General features: G+C 35.5%; 1 protein-coding gene across 1 annotated transcript; it reads left to right on the top strand.

Moving 5' to 3' along the window:
• Positions 1–269: 269 nt before the first annotated feature.
• On the top strand, positions 270–15,284 carry LOC110725892 (sister-chromatid cohesion protein 3-like). The gene is made up of 22 exons (XM_021905366.1): positions 270–536; positions 623–794; positions 1,379–1,491; positions 1,669–1,761; positions 2,048–2,211; positions 2,295–2,531; positions 3,452–3,596; positions 4,067–4,245; positions 4,331–4,476; positions 4,565–4,686; positions 4,810–4,983; positions 5,085–5,246; positions 5,335–5,535; positions 5,633–5,770; positions 5,861–6,061; positions 6,198–6,342; positions 7,482–7,588; positions 7,781–7,918; positions 8,785–9,050; positions 9,135–9,259; positions 13,477–13,777; positions 14,939–15,284. Exons 1-21 carry the CDS (start codon positions 486–488, stop codon positions 13,728–13,730), a joined length of 3,333 nt encoding a protein of 1,110 aa, XP_021761058.1. The 5' UTR covers positions 270–485; the 3' UTR covers positions 13,731–13,777; positions 14,939–15,284.
• The last annotated feature ends 772 nt before the right edge of the window (positions 15,285–16,056 follow it).

Raw genomic sequence — 16,056 nt, forward strand, 5'->3', positions numbered from 1 at the left:
TGATGGAAATAGTGGGAAATGATGTGGAGGAAAGAGAAAGTGATGTGTCAAGTGTAAGAAAGGAGAGAGAAACCGGGAAAGGATATAAGTATCCCCAACACTAATGATGCTTTAAAGACTAGTAAGGCGTGAGAGTGAGGGATAACTCAAGTGGTTAGAGCTTCCCTCCCGATTCCAAGAGATCTTGGGATCGAATCTCACCCCGCCCTTGTGGCTCTCTAAACAACAACAACAACAACAACAAAAAAAAAAAAAAAAAAAAAAAAAGACTAGTAAGGCGTTTACTCTCGTTGAAAAATGGGAAATGGCGGGAGCTAATTCAGTGTAAAAAAAACTTCAACACTAGCAACTTTCCGATTTCACAAAAATTGCAAAGCAAGTTTCACACACCTCTAAATTAAGCGCTACTATACCACTCTCTCTTTCTCTCTCCTCCTTCGTCTTCCTTCAACCGTTATTCCGGCGAAACAACCACCACTTCAGTTATGGACGACGCTGCCGCCGCCGCCACTTCCGAAGCATCAGTTCGTCGCTCGGTCAGTTCAACACTTCCTCTATCTCTCTCACTTTCTCTCTCTTCTTTGTTGAATGATTTCTGTAATGGTGGATTGGATGTTTGCAGAAACGAACTAGGGCTGGGAAATTGAATCGAGAACCTGTTGTTGAGCGAACTCCGACTGATCCTGATGTTGATGATTCTTTCGACGATTTTGAGGAGGTTCGCCCTAAAGCTAAGCGGAATCGCGCTGTTGAGGCTTCTACCAGTGTTAATTTTGAGGAGATTAGCTTGATTGGTATGTTTGATTTGATTTAGGGTTTTGAATTTTGATTATTGTGGTGTCATACTGATAATTGGGATAATTTTGGTAGAATTGTATTGATTTAGGTTTACTTTGCTATTTTGGACTATTAATGCAATTCTCAGTTTAGTATTGCAATTCGATTGTATTTATGTTGCTTAGGTTTAGTTAGAGTGGACCATTATTTGATAGATACTATGCTGCAATGCATTTTTTGATGCTTTGTTTCGAACGTTATTTCGCCCATGCCAAATGAAATATTTGACCTATGAGGACTTGATTAGCTGAGGTTGAGGTTAAAGAATTTGACATGGGTTTTGATATGATGAGGAATTTATTTATGTCTCTGTTGCCGCTCAAGAGTAAAGGAGACACGTCAATTTTAAGTGATAGAAACGAAAAGTGTTAAGTATCAAGGCGTACGCTGTCCTCGTGTAATCAAGGAGAACTGGCCTATTTGCATATTGACTTGTGGTCGATGTATAGCTATCATAAGAATATTATTTTTTAGCTGCAGAAAATACGTTTCAACAATAATTTTTCCCATGTATGATTTATGGTATAATTGTTAAATGCAGAGGCCATCAAAGGGAGCAGGAAAAATATACCTCCAGTGGTCAAGATTTGGGTTGAGCGTTATGAAAAGGACCCTAAACCAGCAACTGGAGACCTTTTGAATATGTTGTTTGAGGTAATTAAATAAATCCACAGTCATTTGGAAGATAACAGTTAGTTGTACCCACATTGGCTTATCAGAGATTATTCACAAGCTACATTAGTTGTACATCTAATTTTGATGCGGAAGAAAGTTGCTGATACCCTATCTTTGTTGTTGTTAAGATAAGCTTAATGCGCTTTAATTTTGCAGTCATGTGGTGCAAAGTATTGCATAGAAGGTGACCTGTTTGAGGAGACTGATGTTGACAATGTAGTGCTTGATTTGGTCAATCTTGCGAGAAAGGTATCCTCATTTTTTAAACTGTTATAGTCTATTTAGCTTTTACCAAGATTATTTTTCTAGAAATTTAAGAATTAAGCTCTTTGTTTTTCAGAAATAAGTTTAAGAATCAAGCTCATTGTTTTCCAGAATTGAGTTTAAGAATCAAGCTCTTTATTTTTCAGAATTTAGTTTAAGAATGAAGCTCTTTATTTCTCAGAATCAAGTTTTAAGAATTAATCTTTATTTTTACCTTTAAATAGTCCAATGATCTCTAAGTATATATATTTTTTATTTTTATTTTTTTTAGGGTGAAGTTGAGGATTACCAAAGTTCAAAAAGAAAGGACTTCAACAACTTAAAAGATAACCTTGTTTACTTTTGGGACCAATTGATCATTGAATGTCAGAATGGACCATTATTCGATGGCGTTTTGTTTGAAAAGTGCACAGATTATGTGATTGCTCTATCATGGTCAGTTATATTAAGATGGATTTGTGTTGTTTGACAGATTGTAGCTACTTTATTTCGCTAACTTGCTTATCTTTTGTTTTTAGTACCCCGCCTCGAATTTATCGCCAAGTGGCTTCTTTGGTTGGCCTTCAGCTTGTCACATCATTCATCACCATTGCGAAAATGCTTGGATCACAGCGCGAAACCACTCAGAGGCAGCTAAATGCTGAAAACAAGAAAAGGGCAGAAGGCCCTCGAGCAGAATCTCTCAATAAGAGATTGATGACTACACATGAAAAGATAACTGCAATAGAAGAGATGATGGACAAGATATTTAAAGGGTAGGGTTTTTGAAAAATTTTCTAGCTCTTTTTCTCAGTGCTGGTGCATAAGCACAACCACCAGAATTACATGGACATCAAATAATTTTGAAGAATTTAAAATTTGGTTGTCAGGATAATGCAAAAATTTGGTTTTATTTTTTATTTTTTTTGGGAATGGATATGCTGATTCCTATTATTAATCCTATTTTATAAGATAAAAATCACTCTATGCTGTTCAAAATGAACTCTAGATATTAAATTTATATCATTTTTAGGCGTATAAACTCGTTAAAACAACTTTGTTCTAATACATGTGTTGCTTTCCTGATGTAATTGCAAACTTTAATACACTCGGATGTTGCTGAAGACTTGCATAGCAGAACTTGGAGTCTAAGTGTGCACATCTGAATGGTTCTTCTGTCCAAATCTATCAAGATTGTGGAGGGTTGACTTGTAACTCTTATTTTTTTTTTTAATAAATTGTTGACCTCAATTGCCATCAGCAGCCTATGCTTTGTGCTGTGTTACCTCTTTGGGAGGTGCTCCCATTCTGTCGATTTTTCTCTTTGTTTTTTTTTTTTTTTTGTTTTTTTTTTGTTTTGGCATTCCTTTGTCAGTTATTGCTCTATAGCCATGAACTTGAATTTAGGTCGATACTGCCAATGGTAAAAATAGTATTGGCATTTTTTGAATCTTAAATTTTTATAAGGATATCCAAGTGTTTGTTTCTGGATTTTGGTTTATTTTAAAACAAAATGGAGTAGTGAGTTAGAGTTATAGGCAAATTATCTGCTGATTGCAGTGTCAGATGGTCTCCATATTCAAGAAGAATAGATGTTGTGATTATCGAAACTGGTTTTTGGTGTATGTTTCTTTCCTTAAAAGATTACTTTCAAGCTCAGATATGGTTATATTGACATGGTGACTTCTTTTTGTAGGCTATTTATGCATCGATATCGTGACATTGATCCCAATATCCGAGTGTCCTGCATACAGTCTTTGGGTGTCTGGATCTTGTCTTACCCGTCACTGTTCCTGCAGGATAGATATCTGAAGTATCTTGGATGGACGTTGAATGACAAGGTGCTTTCAATCTATTTTTATTTATAACTCTCTTTGTTCCTTTTATTCTTTATCTGCATGGTGATAAGGAATAATTAAAGTGGAAATTGTTTTTAATAATAACTTAAAATGACTGATCTAGTTTTATGATTAATAAAATGGGAGACTTAGGAGATGTAACAGGAATATTGGATGAACATAAAATTGATACGGGCACATTTTTTTACTGGAAAAGTAGAGATAAAGTTTTTATATTGTTTATAAAAAGAAACGTAAAAAAGGGATCCTTCCTTGGGTTCTATTTGGAAGAAATCCCAAGCGAGTAATGCCAGAAACGATCATTCAAAAATAGAAAGGAACAGAGGGAGAATTGTTTATAAGGGTGGCCAAGAGACTAATTAAGTTGAAATTTTGTGTTGTATTCTTCTATCTGAAGGTCTTACTCAACTTCCTTTTATCTTCTTCCATTGCTTTGGCTTTCATGTATGCAGAGTGCTGGTGTGAGGAAAGCTTCTGTTATTGCATTGCAAAGCCTGTATGAAGTGGATGATAATGTTCCATCTCTGGATCTCTTCACCCAAAGATTCTCCAATAGGATGATTGAATTGGCTGATGACATTGATGTCTCTGTCGCCGTGTGTGCCATAGGACTTGTTAAACAATTGCTGAGGTATTCATTTCTTGAATTAGAAAATCGTACTTTAATTTAGCTTGTAATTGCTTGTGTTTATGACGCATCTTGTATGTCCTTCCAGGCATCAGCTTTTACTGGACGATCACTTGGGTCCTTTGTATGATCTGCTTGTTGTTGAGCCCCCAGAAATTAGGCGTGCTATAGGGGAGCTGGTCTATGATCACTTGATTGCGCAAAAATTTAACAGCTCGCATTCTCATCCAAAAGGTTTTCTCTTAATTCATTTTATTCAGCTTGGGTTTCACTTTATGTTGAGACATTCTTGTTTATTCTTTTGCATGGTATATTGATGCAGATAGCGAGTCTTCTCTGGTTACTCTTAGTAGAATGTTACAAATACTGAGAGAATTCTCTAGTGATCCTATTCTAATAACTTATGTCATTGATGATGTCTGGGAGTACATGCCGGCCATGAAAGTAAGAGATATAGACTGAATGATGATCAGTGTGATTTACAAAGTTGTACCTTTTTACCATTTAAATGACATTTCTATGTTCTAATGGATAAGGTAAACAATTTATCTGATATGTCTTTCATAGGATTGGAAGTGCATAATTTCTGCACTACTGGATGAAAATCCGTCAATTGAGCTTACTGAAATTGATGCAACAAATTTGATCCGGCTCCTTTGTGCATCTGTCAAGAAGGCTGTTGGGGAGAGGATTTTGCCTGCAACTGATAATCGGAAACAATACTATACCAAGGCTCAAAAGGTTTCCATTCTGTGTAGAAGCTTCCAATAATCTTTTATTAAAGAAACTAGCTTTCTCTACTCTATTCTTCTTTCATCAGTACATATTTCTGTATGTTTCAGGAAGTTTTTGTAACCAATAAGCGGGAAGTAACTGTAGTGATGATGAAAAACTACCCCCAGCTTCTGCGGAAATACGTAGTGGACAAGGCAAAAGCCCCATCGTTGATTGAAATTGTTCTGTATATGGATCTTGAGCTTTATTCTCTGAAGAGACAGGAACAGGTTAGTGATATGCTCTCTTTTGTTCAGCTATGCTACTTGAAGGAAATTTTAGTTCTTGAAAAGACATTGTACTTCTCTTGTCATCTAGAATTTCAAGACTGTACTTCAGCTGATGAAGGAGGCATTTTTTAAACATGGAGATAAAGACACACTTAGGTCTTGCATTAAGGCTATGAACTTTTGTTCAGTGGAGAGTAAGGGAGAGCTGCAAGAATATGCAAACAATAAACTAAAGGAACTTGAAGATGAACTTGTGGAAAAACTCAAGACTGCTATGAAAGAAGTGGAGGTATTCTCAGTCTAAATATTGATTTTCCTTCTTTGAAATATAAAGACTTCAGTCTGATGTTTTTCCCTTTCCTCCTCCCCATTTGTCTCCCCAACAGGATGGTGATGATGAATATCCTCTTCTTGTGAACTTAAAAAGGCTTTATGAGCTTCAATTGTCGAGATCTGTTACTATTGATGACTTGTATGAAGAGTTTGCCTCCATGCTTGATAATTTCAGAAATGTAGATGAGGAGGTGTGTAATAAAGCACAAATGAGCAATTATATTTCAAATTCCTTTGCCACTTTGTGGTTTTAATTGAATCTGTTTCATCATTGTTCACAGGTGAACTGTTTTCTGCTGCTTAATATGTTTCTTCTCGTAAATTGGTGTCTCTACTCTGTTGTGAGCTCTGAATCTGTTGATGAGGCGTCTGTTAGTTCTTTACTCTCTAAACGTGCTACTTTATTAAAGCAAGTAGAGTATATTCTTCTGCCTTCTCAAGTTGGAGCCGAGATGAAGCTAGGAAATCAGCTTGCTTGCAGAGTAAAATTCTTCCTTTTTTTTTTTCCTTCATAGTGTTTGCTTCTAATTAATTAGCTATCCAAATATTTTTGTCATGTGGTTTATTGATGCCGAACTATTGTTTCACATGATCCCATAATCCCTTATTGTGCACTAGGTTTGTGCAATACTTGCTGAGCTCTGGTGCTTATTCAGAAAATCTAGATTCTCTTCTACAGCCCTGGAAAGTCTGGGATTCCAGCCACAGCAGTCTACTCTTGAGAAATTTTGGAAACTTTGTGAACAGCAGCTTGATGTATCAAGTAAGTTCTTTTCTGAGTCCTTAACTAGTCACCAATATTCAGCAGTTTGACAAATGATTGATTCGATTTAATGACAATATTGGAAACAAAAACTGAGTAATTTTACATATCCAGTACAAATTTGTGTAGGTATAATTATGGGCCTTGGGCTGGACCTCCTATCTGCAGAGATAGCCTAGCCAATCACAACTGTCCAAGAACTTTGGAGGGGGGGGGGGGAGGGGAGGAAAAACCACCCTCAAAGTTCTCCTAGTGGGACATAATATCATGATAACTCATTGAATCGTTACCTCTAATTTTACTGTTTGACCCAAAAACAAAATTAAACATCAAGGCGGAAGTTGGATATTCAATGCGACATAGTATTAGGAAAGAGCAAAACCATCTGAACATCCGTTCCATATGTAATCCAAATTCTTTTGGAAATCTGATGTATCGGATACCATATCAGATGTTGAATTTTGGATTTCAAATCTCCTATATTTGAAAGAATATCTGAAATATTTGGTTCTTTGCATAAATGTCACAATCAAACATCGAACATCAGAAATCCAAAAGTGATAAAGAATTCGGGCTGTATGCATTATATCAAAGAGTTATCAGTTTACTACATTGTTTAAGCATTTGTCAATTTTCAATTGGGACTATACTGTTTTCTACCTAATGACTTGCTGCCTTTATGGACTTTATTAGTGTTTAACACTTTTAGACTAGCTACAGAGAAGTAGGTAGCAGATTTCATTTCCATACTTGTTTGTTGTACCATAAAGTGGCATGAAACAGGTAGCATTGGGGTCAATTCTGAAATGAAATAAGGTAAAATAATATAAAATTTAAATGACTCACAATTCTTCCTCTTCCTATTTGTTATGAAGTAGTAGGCTAGTTTATCGTCTTTCAGATCAAGTTTAATAGAAATATCCTCTGTAAGCATCCAACATTCATCATTAAACATGTCTCTAAGCCATTTTAAGGAAATCTAAGAGCCTTTTTGCCATCTGAGAGTACATATTTGAACCCGTATTTACTCAACCCTATGTAGGGGCCTCACTGGAGGATAGGGGTTATATGGTAGTATGATCTTGGTTCCAAACTTTGACTTTTGAGAATCAAATTTCCTAACCTAGTGTTTCTTGCAGATGAGACTGAAGATGAAGATGTTAACAGAGAGTATGTGGAAGAGACAACTCGAGATGCCGTTGTTATAGCTGCTGGGAAGTTGGTTACTAGCGATGTGGTTTCCATGGTAAAGACTTAGAAGATTTGATAAAGTGACGTTTCATTTTCTTTAAGGCATTGCTATTGACTGTTAAAACTTACCCAGCTGCTTAGTATGCTGCTTGATATTGTGTCCATACCTATTATTTATCAGTTCACATGGTATTTTTCATTGGAAAAAGGCTGTTCATGTTAGTATATCTTTGTAATCTTGATCCAGGAGTACCTTGCTCCCGAGATTATTTCTCATTTTGTAATGCATGGGAGCAACATAGCTGAGGTGGTTAAGCAGCTAATAGCTGTTCTAAGGAAAAAAGATGAGAATATCTTTGGTATATATCTCGAAGCACTAAAAAGGGTAAGCCTTTGTTAATTGGTTTTTGATTGATATAATTATCCATTTATCATTGAGTTGCTTTGTTGTTCTTATGGATTTTGACTGCCGGAGTGAGTTTAGAATTATTTGTAACGTTATAATATTTGTAACGTTCACTTTGTTCCAGAAAAGAGTCATGGTTTTATAATTTGAATGAAAAAAAAGAGTAAATTTTTGTCGAAGAGGATATGATGGGCCGAGCTGTGAAACACATTTGCTTAATTTTCATGTAGTTTATATGCAAAGTTTGGCTGAAATCTGCAGCTTTGACAATGCGATTGGATAATATGTTATATCCTGTTATATTTTGTATGTTTTAAAGATGATTTTATTCAACCTCCATTCCTTATTAACTGTCCATTAGGTTATGCTGAAGTTTATCGAAGATACTTGCTTCTTTTTAATTTGCACCATATTGACATGACACATTTGCCTATGCACAACTTTGACTATTAATAATTATGAGTATCTATAAGTAAATTTATATTACGTCAATGCTTTGAAAATACATCTTGTCAAGAACCTATTAAGACCCCGCATGGCAATGTTTTCCTGTGTAATGTATAATAACGATAAAATGAATTATGTCATGCAAAAATCCAATATTATCCAATTGAAAAAAGATTGAGATATAATTTATCGCAATGGTCTATTTAGTTGTAAAGTAATAGTGTCTTAGTATTTCAAATGGACAAATAAATGTGCATTGATGTTTTAAATGGCAGATAATATTATGGAATGAGAATCGTTTAAAGTCTTCAAATAACATGAAATGGAAAGATTACCTTTTTTATGAGCACATGAATTTTAAACTTTCAATTTTTCTCAATTTTGTATTGAATTGACAGGCACATCATCGTCATATGCTTCAACTTTCTAAAAGTGATGATAAATCTTCTGCAAACAAGTCGTTTCTTGATTGCAAAGAACTCGCTCTTCAGCTATCAGGAACAATCGTGGGTGCTGCCAGAAGTAAGCATAGACTGGAAATTCTGAAATTTGTGAAAGATGGTGTAGATTATGCTTTTGCAGATCCACCTCAGCGGCTGTCTTTCTTAGTTGGTGCTGTTATCCCCTTTGTTGAGAAACTTCCACCCACAGATCTCCCTGACATGTAAGTTTTAGCTCTATATTTTGGTCTTATCTATGAATTCCCTTTCTAATGACATAGAATATGCCACTTATTTGATCTATGTAGCTTAAGAAACATCCAAGGACGAACAGAGAATATAAAAACAGATGAGGATCCTAGTGGTTGGCGACCCTATCATCAATTTGTTGAGACCCTGCAGGAAAAATGTGCAAAGATGGAAAGTTTTGCAGGTAGAGCTATGCTTTATATTTATTGCGTTAAAATTTATTTCTATTTAAAATAGACTACATCTTGAAAGATTATTTCTGGCTGATTTCTTTTCTTTTTATTTTTTTTATTTTTTTTATTATTATTGTAAAATTTCTTTCTATTTAAAATAGACTATGCATTCTGGCTAATATCTCGCTTGAGTAACGGGCTGTGATGTTGCTTATTTATATTTATAAGGAGGGCTGATAACTATTTGATATATTCCTCTCTTAAGCTCTTAGTAAACATTAGTTAGGGACTTAATGTTTTAATTTAATTGAGATTCTTGATGCAATGCACCTGATTTTAATGCAAAAACTAGGATTGCTCTCAGAGTACAAGATGAACTGACCTTGAGTTTGCTAAAATTTAAATTTAGGCTTGAAGCTCATTGAGGCTTGATTAGTTGAGATTTTGAGCTCGGCCTTGTCTTAGACATCAACGCTTGGCTCAGTTTCGAGATTGGTTTATAATAAAATCACCATTTTCGGTTGCAAGTTGGAATAGAAATTATATTTTTGTATGATACTCTAGTTTTAAAAAGCATGCCTTAGGTGCGCCTAGGCGCAAGGCACAGTGAGGCTCAAGAGTTGGCGCCTTAGCTCTTTGAGGCTCAAAGACCTAAAAAAGGGCGCATGCCTTTTTGTTTTTTTTTCTAGGCTGCTTCTTGCGCCTTATTTTGCGCTTTATGTTTTAAAGCATCAATAGCTATGGTGTAAGTTTATTTTTCCTGAAGTATACCATGAGACTTTGTTATGGGCAGGTTTTCTTCAATTCTCGTGGAGAGAGAAATCCCATATCCTATAATTCGATTTGAACTTTTGAAGAACCCTTGTTATTGATCACATGACCCTTTTAACTTTTCTCATAATTTCATTTTTACACTTATTTAATAGAAATTATTATTTCTTAACTAAATGAATAAAGTGTGCCTCACCTACAAAAGGCGCGCTCCTTCGCCTTGCGCCTAGGCTCCAAGGAATTTTTGCGCCTTTGTGCGCCTGGCGTCCTTTAAAATTAAGATGACACTATGTTACGTTATTAATAAATTAATAAGTTTATAAAACGAGATGACCGTAGCTAACTATAACAAAGCTTTATTTAACATGAACTCAGTTTGGTTTAGGCAGAGTTAGGTGAGTTAGGTCTTGAAATAGATATATTATATTCCCCTTCTTCAGAGTTCAACATAGTTGCACTGCTACTCAAACTTCCCAGAGCTGAAGTGGAAACAGCTGTGTATGATGTGGTTACTATTGATGCTTCAAGGCCAAAAGAAGAGATCTCAAGGTCAAAGAACTCATGCTTTGAAAATTATAAGGACTACTGAAATTGAAATTCTTGGATAAGTCTTGCCAGCTTGTGTGGAGAAAGCATAAAAACACAACTCTTGCACATAGACACATAGGGTGTGTTTGGATAGAAGGATTTGGGGGGAAAGGAAGAGAAGAGAAAGGGAGGGATACAATTTCCTTTGTTTGGATAGCAAATTAGGAAGGGAAAGGAAATGGAAGGAAAGGAAATGGGTGGAAAATAATTCATTAATTACTTAGGAGTAAAATCATTCCAATTTTGAAAAGATTTGGAAGGAAAATTATGTAAAAACTGATGTAATGTAAAAAGACAAATATACCCTTTACTTTCTAACAAAAATCTGAACATCAGTTTTTGATGTAATTTTTTTCTCTCTCCTCACGATATTTCCAAATTTCTAGGGTTCCAAAATGCAATTTTTCCCCCCAATTTCTAGGGTTTGTGGAGTGTGATTTCACTACTAATCTACTCATACTTGTTAAATTTTAGTTTGATTTTGTTTATTGAATATTTTAATGCGATTTTGTGGAGTGCGATTTCACTACTAATCTACTCATACTTGTCAAATTTTAGTTTGATTTTGTTGATTGAATATTTTAATGCGATTTTGTGGAGTGCAATTTTGTTCTTCTACTCAAGCTAGGATGCGTGTTCATGAGAATTGTTAAGCGTTTTGCTAAGAATTACTCAAGCTAGGACTTGCTCTGTAATCAAACTCGCAATTTTTCAATAAATATAAATGCGAATAATAGTATTATAATAATGCTTTGCTTGCTGCTTGTAATCATTCTAAGTTGTATGATAATGTACCCCAACCGTTCGACGAAATGCCTAAGAGACATGAGTTTGTTCCTAATGAGGTTTCTTATGGGATTTTGATTAGGAGTTTTTGTGGGAAGGGTGATCCTGAATTGGCTTTGAAATGGAGGAGAAGGGTGTTGAGGTTACTGCTGTTGCTTTTACTACTATTTATCATTTATGCTGTTGCTTCCCTCCCTTCCCTTCCCTTTCTCTTCTATCCAAATAAGGGAAATAAAAATTCTTCCTCCCTCCCCTCCCCTTCTTTTCCCTCCCCTCTCTACCCCTTCCCTCCCTTTCCTTCCTAAACAGCTATCCAAACAGAGTGATAGTGAACGAAAGGTTCTGTTTTTTTTTTTTAATTTATTTTTTATTTTTTTTTTGGGTGTCAAATCACCCACATTAATGAAGAAAGCTAGGCAGTGCCTTTAGTCCCTCACAAAGGTTCCTCACAGGCTCACAAAGGTTAGAACTTTAGAAGTGCTTGTGGTTAACATAATATGGCATTGTGGAGTGGCTTTGGTTGTCATAGGAGTAACATAGATAACATAATCAAGTTGCTTACCTATCTTCCCTAGGCAAGTGGAACTTTCCTTGGAAAATTTTACTTCCTTGATCAACCAAACAACGTTTCACATCTTAGGAGTTGTATAACTTTATGTGAAAACAACTTCATTGCTAGTATTACTTCCAAATTCAACTAGATAAGCACTAAGAAGTTTACAGTTTTTTTTAAATGGTCATGGGACACACTCAACTTCACAAGAGCTTTTTCCGTGATAAGAAGCCTGCTTAGATGGAAAAAACAAGAAATTACCAAATAAGCCTACTTTTGTGGTGCACAAGAGCTCCAAGATGATGCATTGATCCTAGATCTTCAGTACTGAGGTTTCTTGGGTGCAAACCCTGTGTCTACCAGTATTCTTCCATTTACTCGACTTAAAACTGCTTTAATCTCGGCCTTTCTCTATTCTTTTGTCGTGTCTGTTGAAGTTTCCAGGTGTCAGTGATTTAGCTTCTTCTTCCCCTTTATTTTTGGATTTATCATTTTTTTGGGTCTTGTATAGTTGTATGTGCTCTGACTTCCTTTGTTTATCTTGCTCAGTTTGTTTGTTGCTTGTTTTCTATTGGGAATCTGTTACATCCTTGTGGTCGTGTAACTAGGATGTGCAATTGTATTGTTAGATTTGCTGCTAACTGATAGCCTTCTCTTTTTGCGAGATCTCGGCTTCCATAAATCCAAATCAATTGAGTGTACGATTAATACCTGTAACCTAGTATGGGGTGCACTGAGGAGATAAATATGCTCAATCTTACCCCTTACCATTGGGGAGCTTGTTTCCATTTTCAGGATTTAAATTGAATTAGTTGTTTCATACTGTTTTCAGAATAAATGTAACCTGGATAATTTGTTTTTCTTGTATTTGCTGATTCATTTTGCCATGTTTGTTTTTTATCCTGGAAATTTCATTTGAGGCAAGTACCCTGGAAAAGTTTCAATTGACTAGATAACCTGTCCATATAGTCAAATTGTAATCTTACACAATACCTAACCCAAAGTAACATGGTGTGTAATGTGTCAACCAACATGTTCTAGGTTGACTTGTTTTAGCTAAACCCTCAAATCTATCATCCCCCCCCCCCCACACACACACACTCCATTTTGCACTCACTATTTGTCCGCTTTCTTTTGTTGTCTTGTTAGTTACAGTATGTAACTAGTTAAGTTTGTCAAATTGACAAAATGTTGCATGATGGAATTATCTATTTAAGTAAAAGTTCAATGACTAAATAAACATATCATAATAGTATGAAAATACTGTAGTATGAAATATTTACGGGCCATTAATTGAAATCTTTTTTCTGTTCCCCTGGATAGGTTGAATGATGCTGCTTTCCATTATATAAGCTATTTAAGATGATAGTGAGGTTTTCCTTAAAAAAAAAAGAAAAAGAAAAAAAGAAAAAGAAAAAAGTAAAGCTACCAAGGTTAGCTTGCAGCTGAATTAGTAAAATAGAACTGCTATGATAATAATTGAGAAAGCTTGCTAATCCATATTATTGACGACGTGGAATGTGATTTCAGGTGCTGATGAGAAAGAAGCAGCATCTTTAAGACGTCAAGGCCGACCACCCAAGCAGCGTAATCTCCAGGGGAAAAAATTATTTGATGAGCAGAGTTCAAGTGGGGAAGAGGATGGAATTAGTTCGTCAGACCAGGAAGCTCCTAATGAGGAAGATGAGCAGGATGAAGTAGACGAGGATGCTACTTTAATTGATGTAATCAAGTCATCAAAGTTTCGGTCCAAGAAACTTTCTAGACCTGAGGACAAGTTGTAGTTGGAGACTTGGACAAACACATAATTGAACAGCTTCTTGAATGTCAGGTATAGATAAGCTCGCTCTTTGATTTTTTTATTTTTTTTTCTCTCTTGATAAATTAGGATGAATTTTTATTTACTGAAAATCATGAAGGAAATGACTAAGCACATAAGCTGAAATGTCTGGCTCTTACAATAATGCTAATTGGTTTAAGAAAAGTGGAAACAACTAGGGAATGAGTTGCATGTGGATCTAAGTCATCTAACTGTTGGAAAGGCTCTCTTTTTTAAAGGATCAGGAGGTCGTGCAACTTTTATAAAACGAAATCCCCAAACTGTGTTATTATCTATGTTACTGTTGATGTTTGTCTATTGGGTGGTAATAGTGTCAGTTAGCAGTTCATTATTAGTGTACAGAAGTATACAATAACAATAATGACACAGTATTCTAGTCCTTAGAACTTGATATGCTACTCTTATATTACTAGTATGATATTAACAAAAAGAGGATCAGGAGGTGAGTTGCTGGTTTCTCTGTCATGTTCCTGTTGTGCGGAGGGTTTCAAATTTTTCATCCCCACTTTACCCTCCCAGGTGGACCTCTACCTGTTTCGGCGAGAAATTTGATCAGTAGAAGTGGTTGATTTGCTGGCCAGATATTTCCTCGTAATTGGATCATGGTTAAGTAGATATCAATGCGCTATTACTTGTTCCTTTAGAATATAGATGCGCTATTAATCCAATATTTTTTCAGATTTGATACCAATAACTATTACAAGTACAATCTAAATTAAATGTTTTTTCTACTGTTGCTATTACTGCACAGTATATACCCATATTGAATCTTTTTAGCAGACCTGCTTTCAGATGTGTTAACATGCAAAGTTTACCCTATCTATTGAAGAATAGTAGCACTGCTAGTTAATCAAGATATATACGGCTATGATTTGGTTTTAATATTCTCCTAAAGTGTTTAGAACAGACTTTGAATTTTCACAGGTCGTTTTAAGCAGTTTTTAGCTGTGGGAGAGGATAACCTGTTTAGCTTCTTTGTTGGCTAAGGCAGCAGGGTTTATTTATAAGTTACTCAGGCGGTGGATTTTCAATGTAGTTGGACTAATATGTCGTCTTTTTTGCCGTTATGATTCATGAGGATTTGTCTTCCATTCTTGTATTTATAGTTTTTTCTTAAAAATAAAAACTTTTAATTTGATCTTTTCTCTGCAGGGGCATTGAGCCATTGAACTAGGTATTGAGCAAATTGCAAGTTTGCAACTGATGCCTGAGATCTATCATCTCCTATGTAAATTGAGGTTGTCTTTCTCGGAGTAGCCTGTTTGATTCTGTAAATGTATAAGTTAGCTAGGGTTTGTCTCGTCAAAGTGGGCAACTCCATTTTTCGCCTGTATAGAGGAATTTTTTTACCAGTTGAATGCTTTTCTTCATGCTTTGTGTAGAGATATAAATTTTAACAGTATTCAGGAATATAGAATGATGTACATATGTACTCATACAGATCTCCTGATAAGGTGGTTTTAATTATTTCAGCTTTGTCTAGCATTTACATGTTTAACCAGCGTATCACCCATAAACATAAAGCTTAACAATGAACAGCAATTACATATTTTTTTGTTTACTTCGAATCGTATCTTAATAGACATCAACGAAATGAATTACTACCATTGGCATTCCACATTCTGTGTGACCCTGTAATAAACAATCACCATTATTCACCAATAGTATCTAAAAAAAACATATGGCGGTCAAATTAATAAAAAGAATGAAGTAAATTTGTTAAGATATGGACTTCTGGAGGGCATGAAGTAGACGGGCATGAAGTAGACCTGCCAATTCTGAACCAGATCCATGATCTGATATTGACCCGAAATGACTCGACTCGACCCATACTCGACCCAAAAATAGAGTTGACCCAATCCTGGCATAATATCGGAACAAACCCGACCCAAAGTTCACCCGATCTGAAATTGACCCGAAGTGTTTGACCCGAACAAACCCGATATCGGAAATTGACACGAACAGACCCGACATCCAAAATATCTCGAGCTAAAATTACTTTATAATTGAATTAAAAATGTCAGGTGCCAAATATAACTCAAATTGTTCTTCAACTGTAGCTAAGCTCATAAACCGAATTGATAATTCTTACTATAACAATAACAAAATATAAAATTATTAACTTGACCTGACTCGAATATGGCCTGAACTTCCTTGACCCGAAAATGGTTTCACAAGAAATGACTCAACCTGAACTCACCCGATACATGATCCCAATCATACCAAAAACCCGAAATGACCCCGGCTCAACCCGTACTCGACCTGAAATT

The sequence above is a fragment of the Chenopodium quinoa genome, unplaced genomic scaffold (assembly GCF_001683475.1).
Source record: "Chenopodium quinoa cultivar QQ74 unplaced genomic scaffold, ASM168347v1, whole genome shotgun sequence".
NCBI classification, from domain to species: domain Eukaryota; kingdom Viridiplantae; phylum Streptophyta; class Magnoliopsida; order Caryophyllales; family Amaranthaceae; genus Chenopodium; species Chenopodium quinoa.